The sequence below is a fragment of the Cebus imitator genome, unplaced genomic scaffold (genome assembly GCF_001604975.1).
Source record: "Cebus imitator isolate Cc_AM_T3 unplaced genomic scaffold, Cebus_imitator-1.0 Scaffold410, whole genome shotgun sequence".
Taxonomy (NCBI): domain Eukaryota; kingdom Metazoa; phylum Chordata; class Mammalia; order Primates; family Cebidae; genus Cebus; species Cebus imitator.
Genome location: NW_016107725.1, coordinates 1,676,023 through 1,702,837, shown reverse-complemented (window position 1 = coordinate 1,702,837; position 26,815 = coordinate 1,676,023). Strand labels below are relative to the sequence as shown.

General features: G+C 41.5%; 1 protein-coding gene and 1 long non-coding RNA gene across 2 annotated transcripts in view; one reads left to right on the top strand and one right to left on the bottom strand.

The window, feature by feature from the left end:
• Positions 1-5,433, bottom strand: part of LOC119468304 — a 103,059-nt gene extending 97,626 nt beyond the window's left edge. Inside the window, exon 1 of the long non-coding RNA XR_005196969.1 lies at positions 5,111-5,433. This is a non-coding gene — a long non-coding RNA (uncharacterized LOC119468304). The remainder of the gene's footprint in view (positions 1-5,110) is intronic.
• Positions 4,194-18,623, top strand: ANKRD34C (ankyrin repeat domain 34C). The gene is made up of 2 exons (XM_017509210.2): positions 4,194-4,690; positions 14,598-18,623. The coding sequence occupies exon 2, from the start codon at positions 14,642-14,644 to the stop codon at positions 16,247-16,249; it is 1,608 nt and encodes a 535-aa protein (XP_017364699.1). The 5' UTR covers positions 4,194-4,690; positions 14,598-14,641; the 3' UTR covers positions 16,250-18,623.
• The last annotated feature ends 8,192 nt before the right edge of the window (positions 18,624-26,815 follow it).

The following is a 26,815-nucleotide window of genomic DNA, read 5'->3' as shown; positions in this document are numbered from 1 at the left end:
TTTGTAGTTGACAATACTGTATCATACACTTCATTTGTTAAGAGGGTAGATCTCAGGGTAAGTGTTCTTACTACAGTTAAAAAAAAAAAGAAAAGAAACACCTCTTTGTTTAAGATGTGGTTTTGTGTTACTTGTATCAATTGTGAGCCAATTTAAATATGAAATACAAATATTTGGAAGTGATTTTCAAAATTAAAAAGTGGAATAAAAGGATGGAAACAATAAGTCCATATCTTATCTGTATTTTCTAGAATATATCTGTAATACATTGTGATTAAAATCTAGTAAAAGTTATTTTAAAATTTACAATTTTCTTGCATACATCTAATCACACGATGCTCATCTCAAGAGACCTGGCAGGCAGGGTAATGATTTGTCACGTGATTCTAGGAAAGCACTTCCTCCTCCTAGAGCCTGGCCTCCCAATCTGTGTGAATTCAACAAATCAGGTGACTCTTGCTGACAGCTGTGTCTAAGGAGCTCAGTGCTCACCTCTGAATCTGACTTTCTCTTCCCTATGGACAATGACTGAAAATATACTCTAGAGAGGGAAACTGCTAAAGAGGTAGACAAACACTCAACTTTCACTGACTTAAAACAGAATGAAGAGGGAACCCTGGGATCACATCTGAATTTTCTTGTAGGTGTTAGAATAACATTTAATGTGATTCTCTTCTGATCCAACTGCCTTTGTAAGAGTGACCACAGTCCAAATCCATCACACATTCTAGCACCCTCTTGAGACACCCCACTATTTTCCATGGTATGTGTCCTCCCTCACTGCAACAAGTGATACAGCCAATTTGCTCAACTATAGGTGGGTTCCAGGTGGTCTTTAGCTGGAGGGCACTGATGGTAGTAGATTTTCAAGACTATTATTGCTATTACTAGCATTTTTTAAAAAAAGATATTATTATTGTTGTTGTTATGAATCAAAGAGGTCTAGCACATAAGGTGCATCTCTGAGGAAGTGGCTGAGATACCCACAAGAAAGCAGACTTGGAATAGGTTGCAAAAGGCCTTTTGCTTCATGGAATAGTGTGAATTGATTACACACATATATACATACACATCTCCAAAGAGATGCTGACAAGTCTTTAGAATGCCCCTTTGCAAAGGCAGAGAATGTGCCTGTCTTATTCACAGCTAAATCTACAGCACTCCAAAGAAGGCAGACCAGGTCACATAGCCCAGACTCAGTAATATATTTTTGCTGAAAAATAAAATGAATTCAAGCCTCTTGGGAGACTTTAACAGTTTAATTTGAATACTGATAGTTCAGACAGATAAATGTAGTTAACACATATAGAGTGCTTACTCACTATCAGACACTGCATTAAATGTTTTTCATGTATTACCTTAGCTGCCTCTCATCCCAGTCCTAGGAAGTAGATATTATTATTAACCCAATTTTATGAAGGGGAAAACTGAGACATAAAGACATTTCATGTTTCATTGAAGACTACACAGCTGGTGAGTGCTGGAGTTGGGATTTAAATACAGGCAGTCTGACCCCGGAGTCTGTGCTCTTAATCAATACCCTATACTGTCTACAGTCCAAAGTAACGATGTAGGTGTACTGACATGGTTTAGCTGTGTCCCCATCCAAATCTCATGAATTGTAGCTCCTATAACTCCACGTGTCAAGGGAAGGGCCAGGTGGAGATAACTGAATCACAAAGGTAGTTTCCCCCATACTATTCTCCTGGTAGTGAATAAGTCTCATGAGATCTGATGGTTTTATTAATGGAAGTTCCCCTGCACACACCCTCTTGCCTGCCGCCATGTAAGACATGACTTTGCTTCTCCTTTGCCTTTCACCATGATTGTGAGGTCTCCCCAGCCATGTGGAACCATGACTCCATTAAACCTCTTTCCTTTATAAATTACCCAGTCTTGGGTATGTCTTTATTAGCAGCATGAGAGAGAACTAACACAGGTGTTAGTGGACAATTAACTTTGCAGGTGTATTTGCATTGTTTGTGCCCCAAAACACAGAATGTACATTTTTTCCTGGATTAACTATGAGCGAAAATGCTCATGGAGTATTTTGGAGTATTTTTTATTAGTCATATAAATAGACCACAACATGGAAATGATGGAGATCATATAATTCAACCACAGCAAAATAACATTAAACACCAAAAATTGTGAGGGGAACACAACATCAGGAATAAAAAGGGGATGTAGGAATAGATTTAAAGGAGATGAAAAATTATAAAGGAGCATAATGTGTAACATTATGCCAATAAATTTAAAAAGGCAGTTGAAAGGAACTTTTGTCTGGGTAAATATAAATTACCCAAAATTGACTCAAGAGGGGTCAGATGATGAATATGCCAATAATCGTCAATGAATTTGAAAAGGTAATCAAAGATCTATCCTTCTAAAATCCTTCAAGCCCAGATGGTTTCATGGGTATGTTCTATTATACCCTCAATGAACAGATAGTTAACTTGATAATTTAAATATTCCAGAGTATAGGAAAATGGAATGCTTCCAAAATCACTCTATACAGTTACCATAATCTTGTACCAAAGCTGAATGAGAACCCTCATTCTCTAAAATGGAAAAAGAAAACAATTTTTATTTACTAATATAGATGGAATAAACCTTATCTTAATATAAATAAATGATTCCAATCTAGCAGTGTATTTGTATAAAATAACATACATTAACCAAGTAGAGTTTGTTTTGAGAAATATAAAGTGTTAAATGTGTCATTCAAATCAGTGAGAGAATGGACTTTCTGAATTGGTGTTGGGACAATTGGGCTTTCATCTTTGTCAGATCCTTACATTACCCTGTGCACAAATACAATTTCCAGATGAACTGATAATCTAAACAACAGAGCTATACGTTACTACAACATTTAGGGAACTGTATTGTGATTCTGCGATACGAAGCCTCCCTAGGCAAGATGGGAAAGATGAGATATGTATTTGACTACATAAACCTTGAAACTGCTTTAGAGAGAAAAACTCCATAAACAGTAGACACTCATTCCAAATAATGGGTACTAGGAGGGTACATTTCTCTAAGTGATACTGTAGACACACAATATTTTTGCAGTTAAAAGACAAATTGATAATCCTCCATCCAACTTGATTTTAAAAATTGGGAATGGAGCAGTAGCAAACACAAATAAATAATATTCGCAAAAAGAAGGAGGCATATCAGAGAGAACATATCACAGAACATATCAGAGAGAAAAACAAATATAAGGCAACACTATTTGTAGCTTTGTGCCAGAAAATTTGAAAACTTAGATGAGACAGGCAACATTCTAGGAAAATATAAATTACTAAAAACCACTCAAGAAGTAGGGTTTTTAAAAAATAAGGCAAATAGAACCCCTGTGTCTAGAAACATGTATCTAGACAAAAATGCTGGTTACCTCTGGAAGGAGAGGGCACTCTCTTTTTTTTTTGGAAAGGATTTTAGTTTTATTTATTTATTGGACAGACTATTTTTTGGTAAGTGTCATTATGTTGCCCAGGCTGGTTTTGAATTCCTGGCCTCCAAAGATCCTCCTGCCTTGGCCTCCCAAAGTGCTGGAGTTACAAGGATGAGTCATTTACTTTCTAAATACAGTGCCCTATGCTTTCAATCATATACGGCAACTATTAACCACTTTATAAAAAGGAAACAAAGATTGTCCACGAACGACTGCACAGGAGGCCAGGGAATAGGTGGCCGGTGGGGTAAAGCATGGCTTTGGAATGAAATCCAACGGCCGTGGAACCAGCCCTGATCATCAGACTGTGCCCCACCCAGTCTTGAGGATCACACTGGCACCCTCCTCTCTCCCTCTCTTTCCCACACTGTGGACAGACAGCCTGAGATTCTAGCGCGTGTGTCCTGGAAAGCCAAGGAGGGCAGGGCCGCATCAAGAACAAAGGAGACTCGAGTTCAAATCCCTGCCAGGGTCTGAGACCTGCAACGTCAGGCTTTGGGAGCGTCCTCTCACTTCTCCAGACCCCAGGGGTGGCTGCGCCTGCTCTGCGCTCACGCTTGGGGGTCCAGGAGCCCCCGGCTAAGTTGCTGAGCGAGTCAGAGCTCCAAGACCTGGGTCGAAGGGGCGGGGCTGCGGGCGCCGCGGCTGCAGGTAGGCGCTTCCCACCCCCGCGGCCCCCTCCTTCCTCCTTCCCCCTTCCCCCTTCCTCCTTCCTCGCAGCTCGCACACCCACACAACCCTCGCCCGTCGCGGCTGGAGAGCTGCTCTCGGCGCCAGCGGGCAGCAGCGCGTCGTCAGCCAGCACAGCCAGCCGAAGACCAAGCCGGAGGGCTGGGGCTGCGCAGGAGACCTGCACACCCGCGGCGCGGAACCCGGGCGATTTCTGTCTTTCTTTCATGCTCCTTTCTTTCTCTTAAACCCAAACAAAACCAACCCCCAAACTCCCCTGTTCCCACCGCAACTTGGAGGAGCGGTGGACTGATATGAAGGAACTGACGCAGAGGTTTTATTCACGAACCTTGAAGAAGTTCTGGGCAAGTGACTCGACAGGACCCGCGGGGCCTGGGGTAGCCCCAGCTCCCGGGGATAGTTCAGTCTGGCAGTGCCCTCTGGCAGCCAGCCCGCAGCTGCGGGTAGGGGTGTGGGCTGCCCCCTGATTTCGCTTTGGGAATAATAATGACACTACCCGTAGCCTGGATCCAGGTGGCCTCGCTCGGCGATTGTCCCCACCAGGTAAGCGCACCCCAGTGGTCTCCACTGGTCTCCTGGGTGGGACCTCGAGCTCCCGAGAAGTCAGTCCATGCTGTTTAGCCACAGGCAGGAGTGGGGGACTGGTAGGAGAGAGCTTGCTTTTATCACAGGAAATTGTGGGAGACGGGAATGGAAGGCGGATTTAACATTTTTTTATTTCTGCATTGACGCGTGGGGACGAGATGCGTAGGGGCCTGGATTTTTGTAGGAAATGGTTGCGGAGCGGGGCTGGGTGATAGGTGTCTGGATTTTTTCAGGGACTGAAGGGGGGAGAAAGGTCGTAAATTTTTGCAGAAACCTGTAAGGAACTGGTGGTGAGAGGTTATGATCCTGACGATGCGCACGAAATTGTAAGAAGTAGGCATCTAAGCATTTCTGAGAAATGATGGGAGAAGCACTTACCGCCCTGGTCTCACCTGACCCGCTCGCTCGGCCTGGAAGATGCCCGCAGGCACCGGCAGTAAAGGACGGCGGCACTCTGCGCCCGCGCGGCCGGAGCCCGGAGTTCAGCACCTCGGACAGAGCCCGGCCGCCCCAGGCGCGCAGCAAGCGCGGAGCCGCCAGGTGCCCTGGCCTCGGGCCACTGTCGCTCTCAGTCCAGGGCGGCTACCTAACGCCGCCCCCAGCTCCGCGCCAGAAAGGGCTCTCGAATCGCAAAAGCAAACGTGTTCGACTTCTGATCTGCTTCGAACTGCTTCCCGTGACTGCAGAAGGAAGAGGCGGAGTGTAAAGACATCTCCCAAGCTTCCGCGAAAACCACAGCCAAGCGGTGTGGCCTCCCTGGGTTTCGGAAGGTGTACCCAAACTTCTCAAAAAATCTAGCATTTATTAAGCGCTTACCATGTGCCAAGGTGCCGTGCTAAGCCAGTGCACCACAAATTTGTGTCCTATGATTATCCCCATTTTACAGATGAGGAAACTGAAGCAAGAGCGACCGAGTAACTTGTCCAGGTTTATGGAACTAGCAATGGCTGCGCTCTTCAACTCTGCCACATTGCAGTGGTGGGAAGATGTGCTTGAGTGGAATCCCTGCGTGAAATAGCCCTGAACTTGGGATCAGAGGAACAGAGTTTAAATCAAAGCTGTAGCGCTTACCAATCTGTGCCCTTAGACAAAATTACTAAATGTGTCTGAACTTCAGATTCTAAGTATCTATAAATACTTGATAATGCTTTCCTTGCAGAAGTGCCAGGGGAGGTTGGCCAAGGAGACCATGTCTGTGGAAAGACTGGCAAACTGGGAATTGTGTTGGGCGTTAGAGATTGAAAGGAGGGAGCAGGTAACAGAAGAGAAGGAGAATTGGTCGTGAACACTTCCCTCAGCACACACCGAGGGGGCTAGGCAGAGAGAGGGGCTCAGTGGCAGGAATTCTGGATGAGCTTAGTTCAGTGTGTAATAGCCTCTTAGATTTTTTAACAGGACTTTATAGAGAGTGTGGATATATTGCCTATCATTTGATCCTTATAACAATCTTGTAAGGTAGGCAAGACTGGTGTTATTCTACTCGTTTGGCAAAATGATGCTTGCCCGAAATTACTCAGGTACTTAGTAGCAGAGATGGGATTAGAATCCAGGTCTTCCACCTCTCTAGCTTATAAACCTTCCACATGGACTGGCACATCCTCAGGAGCTTGGATTATGGGGCAGTTACAGCACTAAAATGTATTTAGACAAGTACTTTAAATATGTGACATTGATGATTTTTAAAACCATTTTGAAACAGCAACTTCATATGGATCAATCTCATAAATGTTTATTGATCATATTCTGCTTTGTTCCACAAAGACTTTAAAGCAATTTATAAGGATCCACAAGATGTCAGCTTTGCATATATTAGAAGTACTCAAGAAAACAGAGGTGAAACAAGATTGAGGCTATAACCACAGATAAAATGATTACAAAGTGCTTATATTATAAAGTCCTAGAAACTTGCTCTGATCTCTAGGCACTAGAAAGTGTATATCCAAGCTCTTTCTCAGAGGTCTAGGAACTTTGAAGGCATTGGCAAAAGTCTGTAGACCCTTCTTTTTTGTATAATTCCTTCCCTTACCCTCTGGGTGATCTTCACTGCGACAAACAAGGAATGTTTAATTGGAAATCCAATGTCAGTGTGACTCAAAGAAGGGGAAATAAAGTGTGTGACATTGTATCTGCACTAAGGTAATTGTTAGTTACATAATTTATAATGGCTCACGTTTAATTTATAAAGCACACCATACTTTAAAGTTTACATAAAGGTCTACACCAATTAGCTTACTTCGGCTTTCTAACAACTCTGAAGAGATAAGCAGCTAGGAAGTCACAGGAAGGACAAAACCCCAGCATCATGACTTTATATATCATGTATTTTACTTTTATACACAAGCCCGCATCCCTACACAGGCCAGTTAAGTAACCTGAAGGTATGAATCAGGCCAATCATAAGACTGCAGAGTATGACAGGTCAGTGAATTTTCAAACTGAACAGTGAATAATCCATCTTAAAGCATTCAAAGAAAATTTAAAACACAGCGCCAGCCAAGCAAGACATGGCTGTGGGATAAATTGGCCTTCAGACCTTCAATATGTAATCTTGGCCTAAACAACTCAGACCAAAGTTTCAAGAAGGCATCGAAGTGAAAGATCCCGAATTCAAAAAGATAAAAGCTTCAATCCCTGTCTCTAAACAGGGAAGATTGGACAAGATGGCTTCTCTCAGCTTAAAAAATATAAGACGATCTTAGTTTTAGGGACAATAAAATAATCAAAGGACTTTAGGACAAAGATACCAAACACTTCCGTCTACTTGTTGCCTCCATAAAAGAAGACATCATTTTAATTTTTGACACTGGTAATATTTTATCCTTCAGCATTTCTCCTCCAGCCCCTGTGCCCTTGTAAAATACATTGGCCACCATTAAAATAAAAATGAGTCTGGCAGAAAACAGCCCAGAGAGGTGAAAGGGATGGTAAGGGTTGGGGGGCAGGGGGTGGGGAGAGAGGGGGAGGACAGCAAGGGAGGAACCAGGCAAAATTTGCTCACTTCTCAGTTTACTCTTCTTATGAAACATGAAAAAGAAACCACTTTATATTTGCTAATTTTTTAAGACAAAAATATTCTCCCCAGAGAAGCCTTTCAAAGTGGGTGGGGTTTCCACATTCTAGGAACGCGTCAGCTTTTGTCAACCCAGATTGCTTCTTTTCTCTCCAACAAGCTTAGAGATCCTGTAAATCATCTAATATTTCCAATAATAGGTGTTCTTAATATTTATTCACTGTGATGCACAAAAGGAGATACATTTTCAAATTAAGGTAAATTAGATTTTGTTGACACTTTCGTCCAATGGACCAGTATTCAGTTCTACCTTGCAAACATCTCCTCAGCTTGACTCTTCCTCTATCTCCCTGCTGTGCCGTTTCTGAAGCTCTTCCTCTATCAGAGGCTCCTAGGAGACCCCCCAGCCTCCCAATTTATCCCCCACATTGTGGTCAATGATCATGTCATTCTCTTCCTTAAAATTCTGTACTGGTTTCCTGTTTCCACATAACAAATGTCAGACTGGAGGACAGGCTGCAAGATCAGAACTTTGAATCTGATCTCTCTAGACCCCCTCATATTTGCTTGCTTCATCAATGCACTTCCCACCACCACCATGCACCAATCGTCAAGTTCTTGAAATGTCCATGTTCTGCTACCTTCCGCCTTTGAACTTGTGCTTACCCCTGAATGTAATGGCTTCCCTCTTTTGGTTCAACAAATTTCCACTCATGTTTTTCAAGTGTTGGCCCAATTTTATTCTTTTTGTGAGTCCTTTCCTAATCTGCACTCTGAGTCCCTCCTGGCACTCTTGTCTCCCTGTTATATATTTGTCTTCCATTCTGGGACTTATTACTTTGCACTACAATTATGTCATGCAGAGGCTAAGAACACGGTCTTTGGAGTTAGACTGCCTGGATCTGAATTCCAGCTCCACAACAGATTGCCTGGGTGATCTGGGGTAAGTGACTACCTTCCTGAGACTCAGTTTCATTTTTGATAAAATAGAGATAATAATAGTACCCACCTCATAGTATTGCTGTAAGGATTAAATGACATAATGCATATAAAGTGTTCAGCACATTGCTTGGCATGTGGCAAGCATACCACAAATGTTTATTACTATCGTTAAAACATACGTCTGCCTTCCTTCTAAATTGTAAATACCTTAGCAACCATTCCTGAATTTTATACATCTCTTTATCCTTAACACCTAGCGTGGAGTAGTCAATATATGTTTGATCATGAATGAATAAGCGAGTAGATCGTTAATACATGTTTGATCATGAATGAATGAATGCACAAGTAATGCCATTGTTTTAGTCAAGGTTTACTTGGTTGTAAGTAACGGAAGTTAATTCAAGCCACCGGAAACAAAAACATGCTAATTTATTAGAGCGCTTCTAAGGTGTTCATGGACTCCAAAGACAGTTGAAACTTGAGAAGAGAGGAAAAGTGCTCTTTCCCTGCCACTTGTCTCAGCTTCTCAGTGTGTTTACTTCATTCTTCTTCCTCTGCATGTCATCTTTTCTGCTTCTCTGCACTTGTGGCAAACCCACAAAGGCAGCTCTTACATCCAGAGTGCCCTACAAACAGCCCAGCATAACTGGTGTTTCTCATCTCAATTTCAAAATCCACCCAAGTTTAAGTCAGTCTTGTACATGGGGCAAGTCAAATAATATAAACCATCAGCCTCACTCTGTGTGTCAGGGAAGGCAGAGATAATATCAGAAAGAAAGCGTCACTGTAGCTTGTGAGAGGTTGTCAGAGTCACACATTGATCCCTGAATGACCATGGGCAAGCCACTTCATCACTCTTGGCTTCAGTTTCCTCATCTGTGAAATGGTAGGAAAACCTTCATGAAAGGGGCATTTCATGGTTCAGGGGCGGCAGTTAACCTCAGTCTGGAGCAAAAACATGCATATTAACAGTTTATTCGGCTTAAACCCTGGGGAATAGGAATGAAGAAAAATGAAAAGTATGCAAGGGAGGAGGAAAAGCAAACACAAGGAGATACATTATTGAGCTAGACACAGCTTCATGACAAATGCACCGATTATTCCACGGTATGGAAATTGTATCATCAATTGCATTCTGGAACAGGCAGTTGGGTGAGGAGAGGGAGAAGCGTTCACGTGACATCTCTTTCCCATCCTCTATTTCCTGCTGGTCAACATCTGTTCTACAAAGGGTTAACTCCCTCCTACTTCTTGGTTGAATGACCTAGTTTTTCCAGGCAACTGCTGGAGAAAGTCAGGCCAGAGTCAGTTTCTTCTGGTCAGCAGAAACCAGGTGTAGGGGTCCACTATTTGTAGCAGACAACAGCAGCAATGGCCTGACACTAAAACTGTGGGAAAAGTTTGGACTTTGCTAAGCCCACTCAGGCAAGAAAGCAAGGTAAGTGTGGTACACCCAAGACAGGCAAAGTAGGCGTGGCTATGCAAATCTGGGCTGATGCAAGCATTTAGTCTGTAATTTGTGAGGCTATTGTCCACTGTGGCTATGTAAACGCCAGTCTTTTAAGCCAAGTATTCTTTTTGTTTGTTTGTTTGTTTTGAGACAGAGTTTCGTTCTTGTCACCCAGGCTGGAGTGCAATGGGGTGATCTCAGCTCACTGCAACCTCCACCTCCTAGGTTCAAGCAATTCTCCTGCCTCAGCCTTCTGAGTAGCTGAGATTATAAGCATGCGCTACCATGTCTGGCTAATTTTTATGTTTTTAGTAGAGATGGGGTTTCACTATGTTGGCCAAGCTGGTCTTGGACTCCTGACCTCAGGTGATCCACCTGCCTCACCCTCCCAAATGCTGGGATTACAGCCGTGAACCACTGTGCCCTGCCAAGTGGCACAGTGGCACATTTTATTCTTAAACACAGGGGTTTATTCTTATTTTATTCTTAGACACAGGGCACATTTTATTCTTAAAATGAAAAGTGTAGGATTATTGCAGCGTGCTAACAGTTCACGTTAGCCCCGCACATTTTTATCTGGGCTACAAGTGAGGTAAGAACCTGATTCTGTCCTCAGACAAAGCTCCTGCATTTCATCATTTAAGGAATTTCAGTTGGGAGGCCCACAGTGAAAAAATGGTTATAGACAACTTGCAAAACAAGTCTCTGAGCACACAGAATATTATGACTGTTGGTGGGCTAGATATAGATATTTCAGACCACAGAAAAGAACTCAGCTGCCTTATCTCCAACCTGCTGCCTCCTTAGGTGCTGAAGGGCAAGAATTGAAATAGGGACACGACCTGAGCATAGCAGAGGAGGCGACCACTGATTCCAGCTGAAGGGAGAGAAGCATTCTTCTGCATATACCATGTTCTTTCCTCCCTTCCTTTCTTCTTTGCCTCCCTTCCTGCTTCTCTTCCTCCCTGTCTTGACTTTGAGCTAGACTAGAGATAAGCGATGCACTGCACACAACGTAAAATGTAACCCGATTATCCATCCATCCTCCTTCTCACCTTTTTTCCTCCTTTTCTCCATCTTTTCCTTTAGCCTACTTTTTAATTGTCACACAGCTGAAAAGGGAGAAAGGACAGTACTTCTCCCTTGAGGGGTACAAGGTTCTATGGAGGGGGCTGACCCAGGTGATTAACAAGATTGATATTCAAAGAAAGCTGCAAAGTATTAAGGAACACAGGGGTTGTGGTATCTAGTTTTGCATATTTATGTGTGTGCTTGCAGGTGTGTAAGAGAAAAAGAGACAGAGCATATACAATATGGTGTATGATATTCCAGAGTACGAATATACTACATTTTCTTTATTTTCTTCTTCTTTTTTAAGAGATGGAGTCTCACTCTGTCACTCAGGCTGGACTGCATTGCTGTGATCATAGTTCACTGCAGCCTTGAACTCCTGGGCTCAAGCAATCCATCTGCCTCAGCCTCCTGAGTAGCCAGGCCTATAGGTGCAAGCCATCACACCCAGCTTTTTCTTTTTTAGAGGGAGGGTGTCACTATGTTGCCTTGGCTAGTCTCAAACTACTGGTCTCAAAAGATTCTCCCTAAGTGCTGGGATTAGACTTGTGAGTCACCATGCCCAGCCTATTTTCTTCCTGATCGGTTGTTTCCAGTTTTTGTCTTTTATGAATAGTGCTGCTGATGTCTTTTGGTACACATATTAGTTTATTCTTTTCTATGCTTGGCCCAGGGTCTGGGTGTTTCTTCCGCAGGTCTCACCTGGGCTCCCTAATGCAGTCGCAATCCTCTAGGGGCTGGCTGGGGCTGGCTGGGCTGAGACTGTCTCACTCACATTCTTGCAGTTGGTTGGAGCTATCAGCTAAAACTTCATGTGCCCTTCCTGGTGGGTACTCCAGACTTCTTTACACAGCAGCTGGGTTCCAAGACAGCAAACTTGGAAGCTGCAAGCTGTACTCAGGCTTTGTCTTGAAAGTCACACAACGTTACATTTTATAGGTGAAAGCAAGTCACAAGGCTGACTCCTAGTGTACGTGCAGGATGGGAGGACCTTGTGGCCATCATTTGCAAACTACCACAGGTATAAACCTAGGTATGGAATTACTGTGTCAGAGTTCAGTTTAGTTCAATTTATTTATACTCCCAACAGGTTCCTGTTGCTTCCTGTCTGCATTCCTCTTGGTATTGTCAGTCTGTCTAATTTTAGCTATTCTAAAATGGTATTTTGTTTTGCTTTAATTTGATTTTCCTTGAGTGCTAATGAGGCTGAGTATCTTTTTATGTGTTTATTGGTCATTTGTGTATCCTCTTTTGGAGGAAGTGATTTGTAGGAGTTCTTTATATAGTCTGAGGATGAGTCACTGTAATTTTACTCAGCCCTCCCTCTTTGATCTTGAGTGATTTTCCTCTTGAGCACAAAAGAAGTAACATTTGAGCTGAAGTTTGGGGGATGATGAATAATTAAAGAAGAGCAGGGAGGCCTTAGAGTTAGAAACATGAACAGTGCCAAGAGGAAGCACACAGGAAGAGTGGTGCATTGAGAAGTGAGATTTGAAGATAGAATGTGAAGATGTGACTGGAGGGGCAGGGAATGAGTCTAGAGAGGTAGGCTGAGGCCAGGAGAAGAAGGACCCCTTTGACGAAATGGAAAGAAGCATGTTTTCTCTGGAAATTCCACTCATTTATCTAGTCCTTGGAAATTCTTCAATTCTGCAGAGTTCAGAGACTGACAAGCTTATTGATGTCTAGGGCTTTAACACAACAATGGTACGTAGAACCGCAAAGGAATAAAATGATTGAAATTGACAGAAAGAGAGGAAAGAGAAAGAGCATCACACACAAGCACACACAGATCAGTAGGAGAGTGAGAGAGAAGAGGGGAAGGAGATGGAGAGACAGAAATGGAGACTTCTTGTCAATGTATTTAATAAACACACAGTGCTCTCGGATTATGGTAGATTGGCAGGAAATCCAGCAGAACACAAAACACAAGAACAGGAGACTCACATAGTTATCAGAACAATGCATTTGAAGAAGCAAAAAGATACACACTAGACTCTTAACCATGGTTACTTCTGAAGAGGGGGGAGAGTGACTTCAAGGAGGAATGGGAGATGAATAAAGAAGACCTCTTCCTCTTTAGATACCTACATGTAGCTTGGTAGCTTGGTTTTTTAAAAATAGCAATATCTATTCATGTATTAAGTTGTTCAAAGGGATGTATATATATCTTTCAATCTCAACCAAGAAAATCTTTTGCCTTCTAACTTAACAGAGTAATATAAAATAACTGCTTAGGAGAATAGAGTGAGAGAAAGAATGATGTGAATCAGATGAGGAGGAAACTCGGGCATTGTGGCAGGTAGACCACATGAGCCATCTGCTCATGAGGAGCCTCAAGGCACAAAAAGTCTATGTGACGGGGTTGTGCTGGCAGAGACACGGCCAGTGTGGTACCCATGGGCTGGCAGGGCATCAAGACTGGCATGCCCATCTCTCCTTATTTATGAAGGGCCTCTCAAGCAACACATAGGTTGGAGATTTTGAGTACAGGAATTAGGGAGCTGGCAAAAGAATCAAAACAGAAAACAGGTTTGACAAACCTCAGCTGAGAAAGCTTTGGTCTGAGCTGTATTTCCAAACATTTGTGAGCAAAAATGCAATCCCCCCTCCATTCTCTGCCTCCTATCAGTTCAATCAGAGGGAAGAACATAGCATGGCATTATTCTGAATAAGGAGAACACAAATTCTGACACCTGCTGGAAAAGTGAGGACTACAACCCAGAGAGGGATAACGAGAGTGACTCTGTTTTACAATTGGTTTCACTTCCCACCCCCTCAACCCCCATTGCAATAATAACACATATTTATTTTGGGAAAACTGCAAAAAGAAAAATATGAAACCACTCATCATCCCACTGCCCAGAATAAGGATCAACACTCTGATGTGTTTCCTAATAGTCTTTCCGAGGCACACCGATAACAACACATTAAACAATTATTTATGAGGCACCTATTCATTACATGTGAATCACTGCTCAATGCTGAGGATACAGCACTGAAGAAAATAATCGCAAACCTTTTTCTAAGGAATGCAGAGTTCTACATTTGTGATAAGGGCTGTGCAGTCAACACAATAACATCTTGCATTGAAATAAGTATTTACTCTATGCTAGGCATTATGTTAAGTGCTTTTCATGTGAGTGTTTTGTACACACTCTCTTAAAGAGTCTTCACAATGACCCTATGAGCTAGGTTAGTACTATCCCTTTCCCGACCCCGACACACTCATTACAGATGCAGAAACTACTCAGCAATGTTAGATAAGTTGGCCAAGTCAATGTAAGTAGGGATCAGGTTGGGATATGATTGTACCCAGACCGTGTAATAACCATGCCACACAGATCTGCTGTAAAAGATATAACATTTGTTCCCTCTTCTTCCTTTGCTAGGTTTGATTGCCACTGCGGCTCAGATACTCTAAACTGTAGCCAATATGATGGATGATGACACTGAACTGAGGACTGATGGAAACTCTTTGCTGAAGGCTGTATGGCTGGGGAGGCTCAGGCTGGCCAGACTGCTCTTGGAAGGGGGAGCTTACATCAATGAAAGCAATGACAAAGGCGAAACAGCTCTCATGGTGGCGTGCATCACCAAGCACGTGGACCAGCAAAGCATCAGCAAGTCCAAGATGGTGAAATACCTGCTGGACAACAGGGCAGACCCCAATATCCAAGATAAGTCTGGCAAGACCGCCCTCATCCATGCGTGCATCAGAAGAGCTGGAGGAGAAGTGGTCTCCTTATTATTGGAGAATGGAGCAGACCCCAGCCTTGAGGATCGCACTGGGGCTTCAGCTCTGGTTTATGCAATAAATGCAGATGACAAAGATGCGTTGAAACATCTCCTCGATGCCTGCAAAGCCAAAGGGAAGGAGGTGATTATTATCACAACAGATAAGTCGTCTTCAGGCACCAAAACCACCAAACAGTATCTTAATGTCCCGCCTTCACCCAAAGTAGAAGACAGGCAGTCGCCTCCACTGTGTGCATCTCCCTCTGACATAGAGCTGAAGGCCCCAGGCCTGGACTCTCCACCCGCTGAGAAGGAAGATCGCTTCTTCAGCCTCCAAGCAGGGCATCCAAGCAGTTGCAACACCTCCAAGGCTCTTAATGAGCCTGGATCACCGACCAGGAAAGTCAGTAATCTCAAAAGGGCCCGTTTGCCCCAACTGAAGAGGCTCCAGTCTGAACCTTGGGGCCTGATTGCGCCCTCGGTGCTGGCAGTCTTGGCGCGTCAGGACGAGACCCATGGTGCCAGCACAGACAACGAGGTCATCAAGAGCATCAGTGATGTGTCCTTCCCTAAAAGGGGGCCCCTCTCCAGAACCAATAGTATTGATAGCAAAGACCCTACCCTTTTTCACACAGTCACAGAGCAGGTTCTAAAGATTCCAGTCTCTTCAGCACCGGCATCCTGGAAAGCAGCCTATGAAAAAGGTCAGGCTCCCCACCCACGTCTGGCCAGGAGAGGAACGCTCCCTGTTGACCAAGAGAAGTGTGCTATGGGTCCGTCAGGGCCCTCTGCTCTCAAGGAGCCAGCCTCCTTCAAACGGCTGGAAAATGACCTCTACGACTTAGATTCACAGCCAGGGCCTGACCCTCCCAACCCCATTGTCCTTGAATCCAGCAAAGGACCTTTAGATAGAAAGAAGCTCAACAGCTCCCATTTGTCTCTTTTCCATGGCTCTCGGGAGTCCCTGGACGCCGTGCCTAGCACATCCCCCAGCTCAGCACGCCGCAGGCCTCCACATCTTCTAGAACGACGAGGATCTGGAACTCTGCTCCTCGATCGCATTTCTCAAACTAGGCCTGGCTTCCTGCCGCCTTTAAATGTGAATCTGAACCCACCTATTCCGGATATTAGATCTAGCAGCAAATCTTCTTCCCCTCTTGCTAGTGGCTTTAAATCTATGGTTCCTGCTGCTCCAACTTCACCAAAGAGAGTTGACTTAAGAAGTAAAAAGAAGCTCCTCAGAAGGCATTCTATGCAAATTGAACAAATGAAGCAGCTGTCTGATTTTGAAGAAATCATGACCTAGAAGTTTTAGAAAGGCTTAAAAAAAAATCTATGTAGTTTACGGAAGGGGCTATAGATGAGACTGCTTCCTGATCATTCCTTAATGTTGAAGTGTGGTCACTTCAGAAGGTATGAAAGCAGGTTGCTGCTTCACCTCTGAGAATAATCCCCGGGTTTTTATAGGCCTACTTGAAAAGAGCTCAGGATAATTGGGTTTTGAAGATAAAAATTTTAAAAATTCTCCAAAGAAAGAAAGCCTTTGAGTTTGAAGGTAACAGAGAGTACAGTGTTCTAAACTGAGGACACCAGTAATTTTCTATTAGACAAACAGAAAGCAAGAATGTAAATCAGGAGGTAGTACTTGGAGTACTTCATTTGTAATAAATCTATTAAGTGCCTACATAGAAAATGAGGCTTTAACATTTGTTAGAATGTACAAAAACCCCAAACCAACCCTTCAGTGACTAAATCTGGGTATCTGGCTTCTATCTGATGCAGTAGAGGCAGATTTCCCCCATGGAAGAGGCTCTGGCCTGTGGGTCCTGGCCCTGACTCTCAAGGAACTGTAAATCGCGGTGTGGTTAAAATTGTTTAGCTCTCCAGTGATATACCCTGTTCACATACTAATTTGTGTGTACTCTGAGTACCCAAATAGCCAATCCGTGTGGCCCCTGAATTATGATATGTCATGGTAGCGGATGCCTTAGAGACAAATCTTGCTCTGGGAATGAAACTTTCCCCAGACACAGGCTCTTGTGTTGAAATCTTGTGAAAAGCAGTCAAGGTTAACTAACTTGGAGTTGAATGTTATACAATTATAGATTACGGCTATAAGAAGCATTTCTAGATTATTCTCAAAACTCAAAGGACAACTGAGGATGGGGTATGCATAGATTAAAAGGTAAAGTACGTGATTCCCAGGTTAGAAGCAGTGGGGACCATTCATTTTTCAGCCTAAAGATTTTAGTGGATGCAAACTGTCATTTTCCCTTCAGTTATCTAGGTAATTGAAGAAAAATCTGATTTCTTCTCTTCCTGAATTATCTAGGTGAGAAGAGATTTGCAGAAATAACCTGTGCAGCCCTTTTAGGCTGCTTTGAGCAAACCCAAGAAGGGAAGTAGAAACCTAACACATTTGGTATAATGTCGCCACATCTTAGATGAATATATTTTTGGCTATTCCCATTTATGTTTCCCCTCTTGCTGCTGAGATCTATTTGCTCTATAGTTAAAAAGCTCAGTAGTTCCTGAGGACAGCATCATGTAGAGGGAAGCGTAAGGGCTTTGAGTTTGACATATTTGGATTTGCATACCAGTCTTACCATTTACCAGCTGTGTGACCTTGAGCAGGCAGCTTAACTTTTCTGAATCTCTGTCCCCTCATATGTAAAATAGGATTAGTAATGCTTCACCGTACAGGGTTGTGGTGAGAATTAAATGACACAGTGTATGAATGTGCCTGCCATTGTGCCCGGCACAGATAGAAGTCACTGGTTAAGAAGCAATTTCAATTTATTTGAGATTGCTGAAGCAATATCTCAAATAATATACCTACTACACAAAATGGAATAAAGTTTACCTGGAAAAGTTCAAGTATCTCCATGAGATCCCCAGTTACTTGTATAAGTACTGATCTCTAAACTCATGCGTAAAGTAAAAAATTCTGCCACATAAAATCTACATATGATACAATTTTTCAATAATTACCGTTGCTAGAAATTCATCTGAATATTCAAAAAAAGTAATGATGGTTAAACAAACAAGCTTGGGGGTGTGTTTGGAGGGCTGTCTGTCCTGTGCATTGTAGGATATTTAGCAGCATCCCTGGCCTCCACCCACGAGGTGGCAGTAACACCCTCTCCCCAGCTGTGACAACCAAAAGTATCTCTAGACATGGCCAGATTTCTCCTGGGGCATCACCTCGGTTGCTCTCACCTGCTAGACCTATTGAATGCATGGTAGGCATATGTCAAGAACAACAAAGCCGTATGGAAATGTGGGTGCTGACTGGCCAGCTAGACTCTCCTGTTAAGACAATTCAAGTTGTGCTTTAGTAAGACGACTAACCAACACTAGTGGTGGGCCTTCAGGATTCTTGGCAAACGCAGTCAAACATGAGGGCTAATGGTCTCATACTTTGTAGGAAGGGAAGAAAATAAGGAAAGCACATAATTAGCCAAAATCTATAGCTCATGAACTTGGTTTGGTGCAGACAACTCTGTTATTTTCAGAATCATTAAATCATTAATAGTTTTTATCAAGTAGAAACAATCCCAGGCAAAGAAACAACTTTCCAATGCATGAAAGAGAGAATCATACAGACACCCATCATTCTCAGCAGCTCATTAAATGCAAACACACACACACACACACACACACGCACACACACACACACACACACAGAGAGAGAGAGAGAGAGAGAGAGAGAGAGAGAACCCATTTTACATACTTTTCCAGGTGTTAGTGTCAGTTAAAACTAATCTGCTAGTAGTACCCAGCTGTGGGTATAGCAAGGCATTACATAGGAGCATTTTTTCTCCCTCAACCTTTAGCTAAGATTTGGAAACTCAATTTTGCCTAAGTAGTGAATGTGGTCCATTTATAGTAATTAGCTTAGGTGAAACACCAAACATGATGAGTTGCTCATTCAGGACAGCCGGTCCATCGCACAAATGTGTCATATCAGGTATTCTCATGCCACTCATTGCCTGCATCAGTCAGTCGTGACCTTTGCATTAGCCTTTCAATAGGCAGTCATTAGGATAGTATCTTAACTCATCACTACTTGATGATGCATTAGCGGAATTAGACTGTTCTATATCAGTACAACAACCAAAATACTTTCTCATAGATTATGCATAAATACGCGATTTTGTCCATGTCGATGAATTTCATAAGAATGCTTTTTAAAAGTATACTTTAGATTCAAACATGCTTTCTAGATCAGAGGTTAGCTTGTCTTTTGGGAATGGTGAAGTCACTTATAAGTCAGCTGCAAACTATAGTTTCAATAATTCAACTGCTTAAGAGTTTCTGGACTGTTTATCAAAATATATTACAGAATGTGAACCTAAAGCTTAAAGTCTGGACCTTTGGTTTAATTTCTAGACATTCCAAAGCCCTTTTTTTTTTCTTTTCTGAAAAAAAAAAAAAAAAAAAAAAAAGAAAGAAACCCATTGTCTATTCTCTTAAAACTTCGTTAAGTAAATGGTACCTTGCAAATGCAGGCTGTGTCTGACCTTCCTCTTTTCTGTGTGTTGGTGCCTCAGATGTATTGTGTGCTGCTTGAACTGATTCTCTAGAATTTCATCCTAGTCTCAAGCTGGTGATGTGCTCAAAGATGTATCAAAATCCATGTAATGACACCATTTAGATGTTTCTAATACGTCAATAAATGATATATTGTAATCGTTTCATCATATTTTCCACTTTTTCTCAGTGAAGTCTCAATTATACGTATTACCATTTCCTTAAGATGAATTGACATGACTGCCTAGTAACATCAACTAAACACCCAACGTTTTATGAACACATAATTTACAAAATTAGATTGTAATCACACAAGCATTATGATCTCTCCTAGTTGAAGAAAAAAGCACATCCCAATAAAGGAGAGGTGCATTGCCACTCCAAGGGAGGAATTTCTTTACTTGCCCCAACTGCTCAACCCCCAGGGCTGCACCTGGCATCTGCTAGTGGCAGGGACGTATCCCTCCGTTGGCCCTGTTTCTAAAGTTCAGAAGTGTTCATGTAAGCTGATTTCCATGAGCTCTCATTCAAGGGCAGGACAGCGCGTATAAACTGGACTAGTTCGATGGTCTCTCTGGTCTCTTAAATTTTTGTACCCTGTACTTCAAATTTTATTCAGACTCCCTGATTCTCTGGACTGTTCCGATTCAGAACAGGTAATCTGGAGATTACCCTCAGGTTATCTCCTAGACTACTGAAATAAACTCAGTTAATTTAAAAAAAAGAGACTAGTTTTAGGACGTTTGTTCCCCCACTTCTAACTTTAGGAAAGAGGTCCATATTGTTTCCAAATCCTTTAAGCAGAGATTATGAGGCCTGAGAGTCTAATTCAGATTATTCCCAAGTAAAAAATCCTGTCAAATAAGCTCTACATATTATACCATTTCTATAATTACATTTACCAGAAATTTATCTGAATATTCCAAACAAAAGTGTTAATGATGATTAAACAAAACAAACGTGGAATTGTTTGGAGGGCTGTCTGTCTAAAGGCTTGGAGGTTTGGGGTTCCTTGAGTGGAACCTGCCCCTTTTCAGAGGAAAACCTTAGAAGAGAGTGGTGTACAGTGCCTCTTGGTAGTCAGGGCTGTGTTAGGTGTGGCAGGAAGGCATCTGAGTCACCTGCCTTGAAGAAACCCTACTGCTTGGATAATGAACACATCAGCATGGTTATTAGTGAGCATGAACATCAAAGGGCTCCCTGAACTTGAATGCTATGAACTGCTGAAGATCTCCACAGAACAGAGGGGGGCGAGGTTCATGATGACTGAGATGACTTTCTTTGTTAGAAGATGAACCTAGGATCAATTTTACTTTTACTAAGGAAAATTTAAAAACACGGACATACCTACATCCAAAGGTGATAGAGAGAAATTCATAGCACTCCGTCTGCTCTAGTCTGATTACAAAATGTCATGCACACAGTAGGAAGGACAGGGTCTGCATCACACAATTTGCCTGATGATGGATGCTAAAAATAAGAAATGGGCCTCCGGATATCAAAGGAGACCAGTGTTTTATAGCTATAACAATATCTCATGGCTGCAACATAGGGCAAAGAGTCTGACGATTCTCACCTGGACTCCTAATCTAAAAGTGATTCTGTGATCCAATCTAGCAGAGATTGTGGAAGGGTGCCTTTTGAAATCCTAGAATGAAAATCTAATGGTCCTCAATGAAGGAAAAGATAATCCTTATGCATGAGGATTGGAGGAAAGTGGAAGAGAAGAGAAAGAAGTAATGAAAAGATAGAAGAGGTGGAAGTCTGGACAATGCGAACCTGTCCAAATATCAGCCTAATGACATAAATCCACCTGGAACTCCCTTCTGGAGCCATCTCTCTCCTCCGGCAGCATCACAGACACTCCTGGCCTTGGACACAAAGGCTGTCTGAGAGTTAACGGTCTAAGTTAATTTTTTATTATCCTATTACAATTTAATAAGTTGTTAATCCTGGTTTTGCTGCAGTAGGCAATATTGGTTGTCTCCCCACTTTGATTCCTCCTTCTCCTTCCTATCAGATCCTGATTTTGTTCATGTAGCCACCTTATAACTTTGCAGCTTTTTTGATGCAAAGGAAGCTGACCCCTTCCCCAGCTCAAAGAGGAGTCCTGATTGTTCTAAATTAGTCATGGCAATTTCATTCTCCTTACCTGTGATTGGTTAAGGGCTCCAGCATAAGCCAGTCAGCACATGGCTTTCCCCTTGTCAATGCCTTAGATTCAGAGATGGGTACAGGACCTAAGTCAGACCAAGTGAGGGAATAAAAGGACATTTATCCCGTAACTGAAGGACATCCTTTTACTGGACATGTCCAAATACTCACTTTATTTATTTGCTTGTTTGCTTTGACAATCTTGTAACAATGGGAGGAGAGTCTAAAGATAAAGAAGGCAGAGCCAAGAGCCCAGCAGAGAAATGGATCCGATGATGTAATGCCTGGAGCCCACACCACCTCTGAGCTTCCTGTATGTGAGATAATATATTCTTGTATCATTTAATATAGCTGTAGTTAGTTTTCAGTTTACTTAAAGCCAAAAGCATCCTTATATCACTCACGGATTTGAAATGTCATCTTTATAATATGCTACATTCTTTATTTTAAAATTATTGAACTCCTCCATCCCATTCTGTTTCATTCTGTGACATTCCACTGATGTATTTGTTTTTCTGTACCAGCATCACAGCACAACATTTAAATCATTGTAGAGTTTCAATTTGCTTTCACAAATTGTGGGTCAAGTCCCCTCTCAGTTCGCTTCACTGGACAAATTATTTCTTGAAACCATTTTATTAAGTATTAAAATTGTACTGGGATTATGATTAGTGTTGTATGATATCATTTAGTTATTTGGTACTAATTAACATTTTTAAAAATATCAAATCTTCCAATCCAGAAGCATAAACTCTTACTCTACAGAGTTCATCTTCATTTTTAATCCCTCGTTAAAGTATTTAGATTTCTTCATAGAGATTGTTGTATAGATTTCTTTTTCATCCTATTACTAGGTAGTAAGTGTTATTGTGACTATGATACTTTTTCCCATGCTCTCGGATATTGCTGGGAGGATAGCATAACTTGATTTCCCTTAATGCGATTACAATGAAAATATCCATGAGACTTTTCATTAAAAATGACAAATGATTCCATAATTCATACAGAAGAGCAAAGAACTGAAAATAGCTAAGACAATTTTGAAGAATAGTAATGATATTTGGAAGATTATCATATCAGATGACAAGATTTTAAAAATATAGTAATTAAAATACTGTGATAAGATGCAATAATAGATAAACTGACGACAAAAACAGAACAGAGAGCCTAGAACACAACCTTGAATAGGTGGAAAATTTAGGTATGATAGCGGTGGCACTGCAGATCAATAAATGGTGATGAGAAAATTTGTTTTCCATATGAAACAAAAATGAAATTGGGCCCATACAGCATACATGTACAACCAAAATGAATAAAGCAAAACTAATACTTTGATTATGATTTTTTGGATTTGTGCTTATAAATGAGATTAGCCTAGAGTCTTCCCTTTTTATACTGTTTGTCTGGCTTGGTATCAGATTTATATTAGCCTCATAACATGTACTGGGAAATGATCCCTCATTTTACATTCTCTGGAAATGTTTAAGTTTGGAATGAAATGTTTCTTGATTGTGTACTCATAGGTTTTTCTTGTAAGTAGATCTTGCTGATAAAATCATCTGGACAAGGCGGGACTCTGTGTGTGTGTGTGTTTGTGTGTGTGTGTGTGTGTGTGTAAGTCTGTGTCTGTGTCTGTGTGTACATTAATGCGTGCACATTCATACATGGATGTGCATAGTGTGTAGGTACAATTATTGTCTTCATTCACAAATGAGGAAAACAAGGCTTAGAGGGATTAGGTGGCCTGGTTGAAGTTACTCAGTTGGGAAGCAGTAATTTGAGATTGGAACTCCCCAGTCTGGCAATCTGGGTCCGGAGCCCTTTCTTTTATCAAGTACGTGAGCTTCAGACTTTAAATACTAATCGCATTTACTTAATGGTGATAGGGATTCTTACGTTGGGTTTAGTGAAACCAAAACCCGAGACAGTGATTTGGGCTCCTGTGTTGTACTGAGGGAGTGATCTTCAGGGAAAACCTCTAAGGAAGATAGGGAGGCAGGATTGAGCAGAGGGAAAGGCCCAGAAAGAGGTGATCTCAGGTAAGGTCTAGCTTTGGCTGGATTCCCAGAGGAGGCGCATAGAGAGAAGGCATCTCGCTGCCGGATCGTCCCTCTTCACTGCACGGGGGCTCCTATTTCTATTCTTGCTTTAGTCAGTCATAGACTGTGGGCTGAGGAGAAGATGCTATTTTTTTCTGACCCAGATTTAGGGTAATTCTTGGGAGAAGGGGGAAGCTGTAAAAACTTAGCAGTTAACAGAGCAGCCGGGGATGAGTGAGCTATCTGGTAAAGGGAATCTGTGTGGAGCATCCAAACAGCATCCACCGCTCCAGCTATTCAGGTTTCATATTTATTCTTGAGTCAGATTTGGAAGGTTGCATTATTCTAAGAAATTATCCATTGTTTCTAAGTTAATACATGTTTTGGAATAAAATTATTTACATATTATTGTGAGCAGCATTGCTGAGGTATAATTGATTTCCAATCATGTGCATATAAGGTACAATTTGACCCTTTTGACATATGTATACACTGTGAACCATCATCACAATCAAGAAAATGAACACTTTCTTTTTTTTTCTTTCTGCTTTTAAACTTGGTGTACTTTAAGTTCCGGGATACATGTGCAGAATGTGCAGGTTTGCGACATAGGTTACGTGTGCCATGATGGTTTGCTGCACCGATTGACTTGTCCTCTAAGTTCCCTCCTCTCGCTCCCCTAGCCCCCAACAGGCCCTAGTATGTGTTGTTCCCCTCCCTGTGTCCATGTGTTCTCATTGATAATGAACATTCTCATTGCCACTAAAAGTCTGCACGTCACCTTTGAATCTCATCCCCAGCACCTACTGATTTGCTTCTTGTCAGTACATATTAACTTGCATTTTCTAGAGTTTTATATAAGTGAAATTCTACAGCATATACTCCATTGCATCTGGCCCTTTCACTTAGTGTAATCATTTAGAGATTCACCCACGTGGTCTCATGTATACCTAGTTCATTTCTTTTTATTGCTGAGCAGTATTACATCATAATACAATTTGTTTATCCACTCACTTTCTGATGATCAGTTGGGTGGTTGCCAGTTTTGGAATTTTACAAATAAAGCTGCTACAATTTATATACAAGGTTTTGTGCAGATATATGCTTCTTTTTTTTTCTTTTGTAAATACTTAGGAGTGGGAAGACTGAATTAAATGGTAGGTATATATTTAATTTTTTAAGAAACTAAGAAACTACAAAATTGTTTTCCAAAATGGTTGTATCATTTTACATTCCTACCAGCAGTGTATGAGAGTTCCAGTTCCTTCATATCTTTGCCAGCACTTGCTATTGTCGTTTTAATTTGAGCTATTCTTCTAGATGTGTGGTAGTATCTCACTATGATTACAATTTTGATATCTTTAATGAGTAAAAATGTTGAGCATCTTTTCATGTGCTTCTTAACGTCCATATATCTTTGAAGGAGTGTCTGTTCAAATCTTTTGCTCATTTAAACAATTCTATTTGTTTTCCTATTGTTGAGTCTTGGGAGTTCTTTTTGTCTTTTGGATCATCCTTTAACAGTGTATGCTTTGCAAAGATTTTGTTCCAGTTTGTGGGTCATCTTTTTATTCTCTTACCAGAATCTTTTAAAAAGCAGAAATTTTGAATTTTTTTGAAATCTAATTTATCAATTTGTTCTTTCATAGAGATTGTGTTTTTGGTGTCTTATCTAAGAAAGTTTTACCTAATTCAAGGTCATAAATATTTTGTCCATTTTTCTTCTAGAAGTTTTATAGCTTTTGGTTTTACATTTAGGTCTGTGATCCATTTGGGTTGATTTTTGTATGTGGTGTGAGATATGGGTCCAAGTTCATCGTTTTTGCACATGGAAATCTAATTTTTCTGGCACTATTTGTTGAATGAGTTATATTTTGTTCCTTTGTGAAAAACCAGTCACTTATATATATGTTTCTTTTACTTATGCAGGTATTTTTCTAGAAATTAAAAAAATGTTTATAAAATTCACTTGGAAATGCAAAGGACCTACAATAGCCAATACAGCTTTAAAAAAGAATGGAGTTGGAGGACCAGGTCTCTATGATTTCAAGATTTATTATAAAGCTACGGTAATCAAAACAGTGTGGTATTGGCATAAAGGTAGACAAATAGATCAATAAATAGATTAGATAGACAAGAAGTAAACTCATATGGACAATGGAATTTTACTCAGCAATAAAAAGGAATGAACTACTGGCATCTGTTACAACATGGATGCCTATTAAAATGACTATGCAGAGATTAAAGAGCCATACTAAAAAACAGTGCTATTGTATGATTCCATTTATACAGAATTCTAGAACATGCTAACTAACGTATTGTGATAGAAAGCTGATCAACGGTTTCAGGAAGGGAGGACAAGAATGGGGAGAGGCAGAAGAAGGGATTACAAAAAAATGAGAAAGCTTTTGCAGGAAATAGATTTGTTTATGCTTAAGATGATGGTTGCACAGGTGTATGCGAAAACTTACCTAATTGTACAATTTACATATATGCAAGATATTGCATGTCAATTAAGCCTCAATTTTTAACAAAGTGCTATAAGGAACTCCCCTGAAACAGTAGGAAGATCAAGGAATGATTATATAAAGGGAGAAGGGAGGGTATCATAGGCTGGAAGAGGAGAGAGAGGTTTTGTAGAGAGTGTGAGTGGAACGGGTTAGCAAATGGAGCTGGTAGATCCTTCTAGACATATCAATAACACAAGCAAAGCCATGTAGTTGGATATGACCATGGTCGCCATAGCATGTGGGGCCCAAGTGGAGACTGGACCTTGTAGAATACGGATGATGGTTGGGATGAGTTGTAACAGTCAGGATGGGAGAGCATGTGCTGCTTCTGTGAAGGCAGGAGTTTGAATTTAATGTAGTATCTGAGGGTAACAGTTTCTGAGCAGGGAGTGAAATGATGAGCCCTCAGCATCCTCCTTAGGGCTCTGGTTTTTGTCCACTCTCCCTGTGAGACTGTAAAATTGAAAATTCAAAATGTGGTAAGCTCTTAATTGCTGCCTCAACTTCAGACCTTGTTAAGGGTCTGTTCAGGGTTTCGGCTTCTTCCTGGTTTAGGCTTGGCAGGAGGCAAGTGTCCAGGAATTTATCCATTTCTTCCAGGTTTATTTGTTTGTGTGCATAGAGTTGTTTGTAATA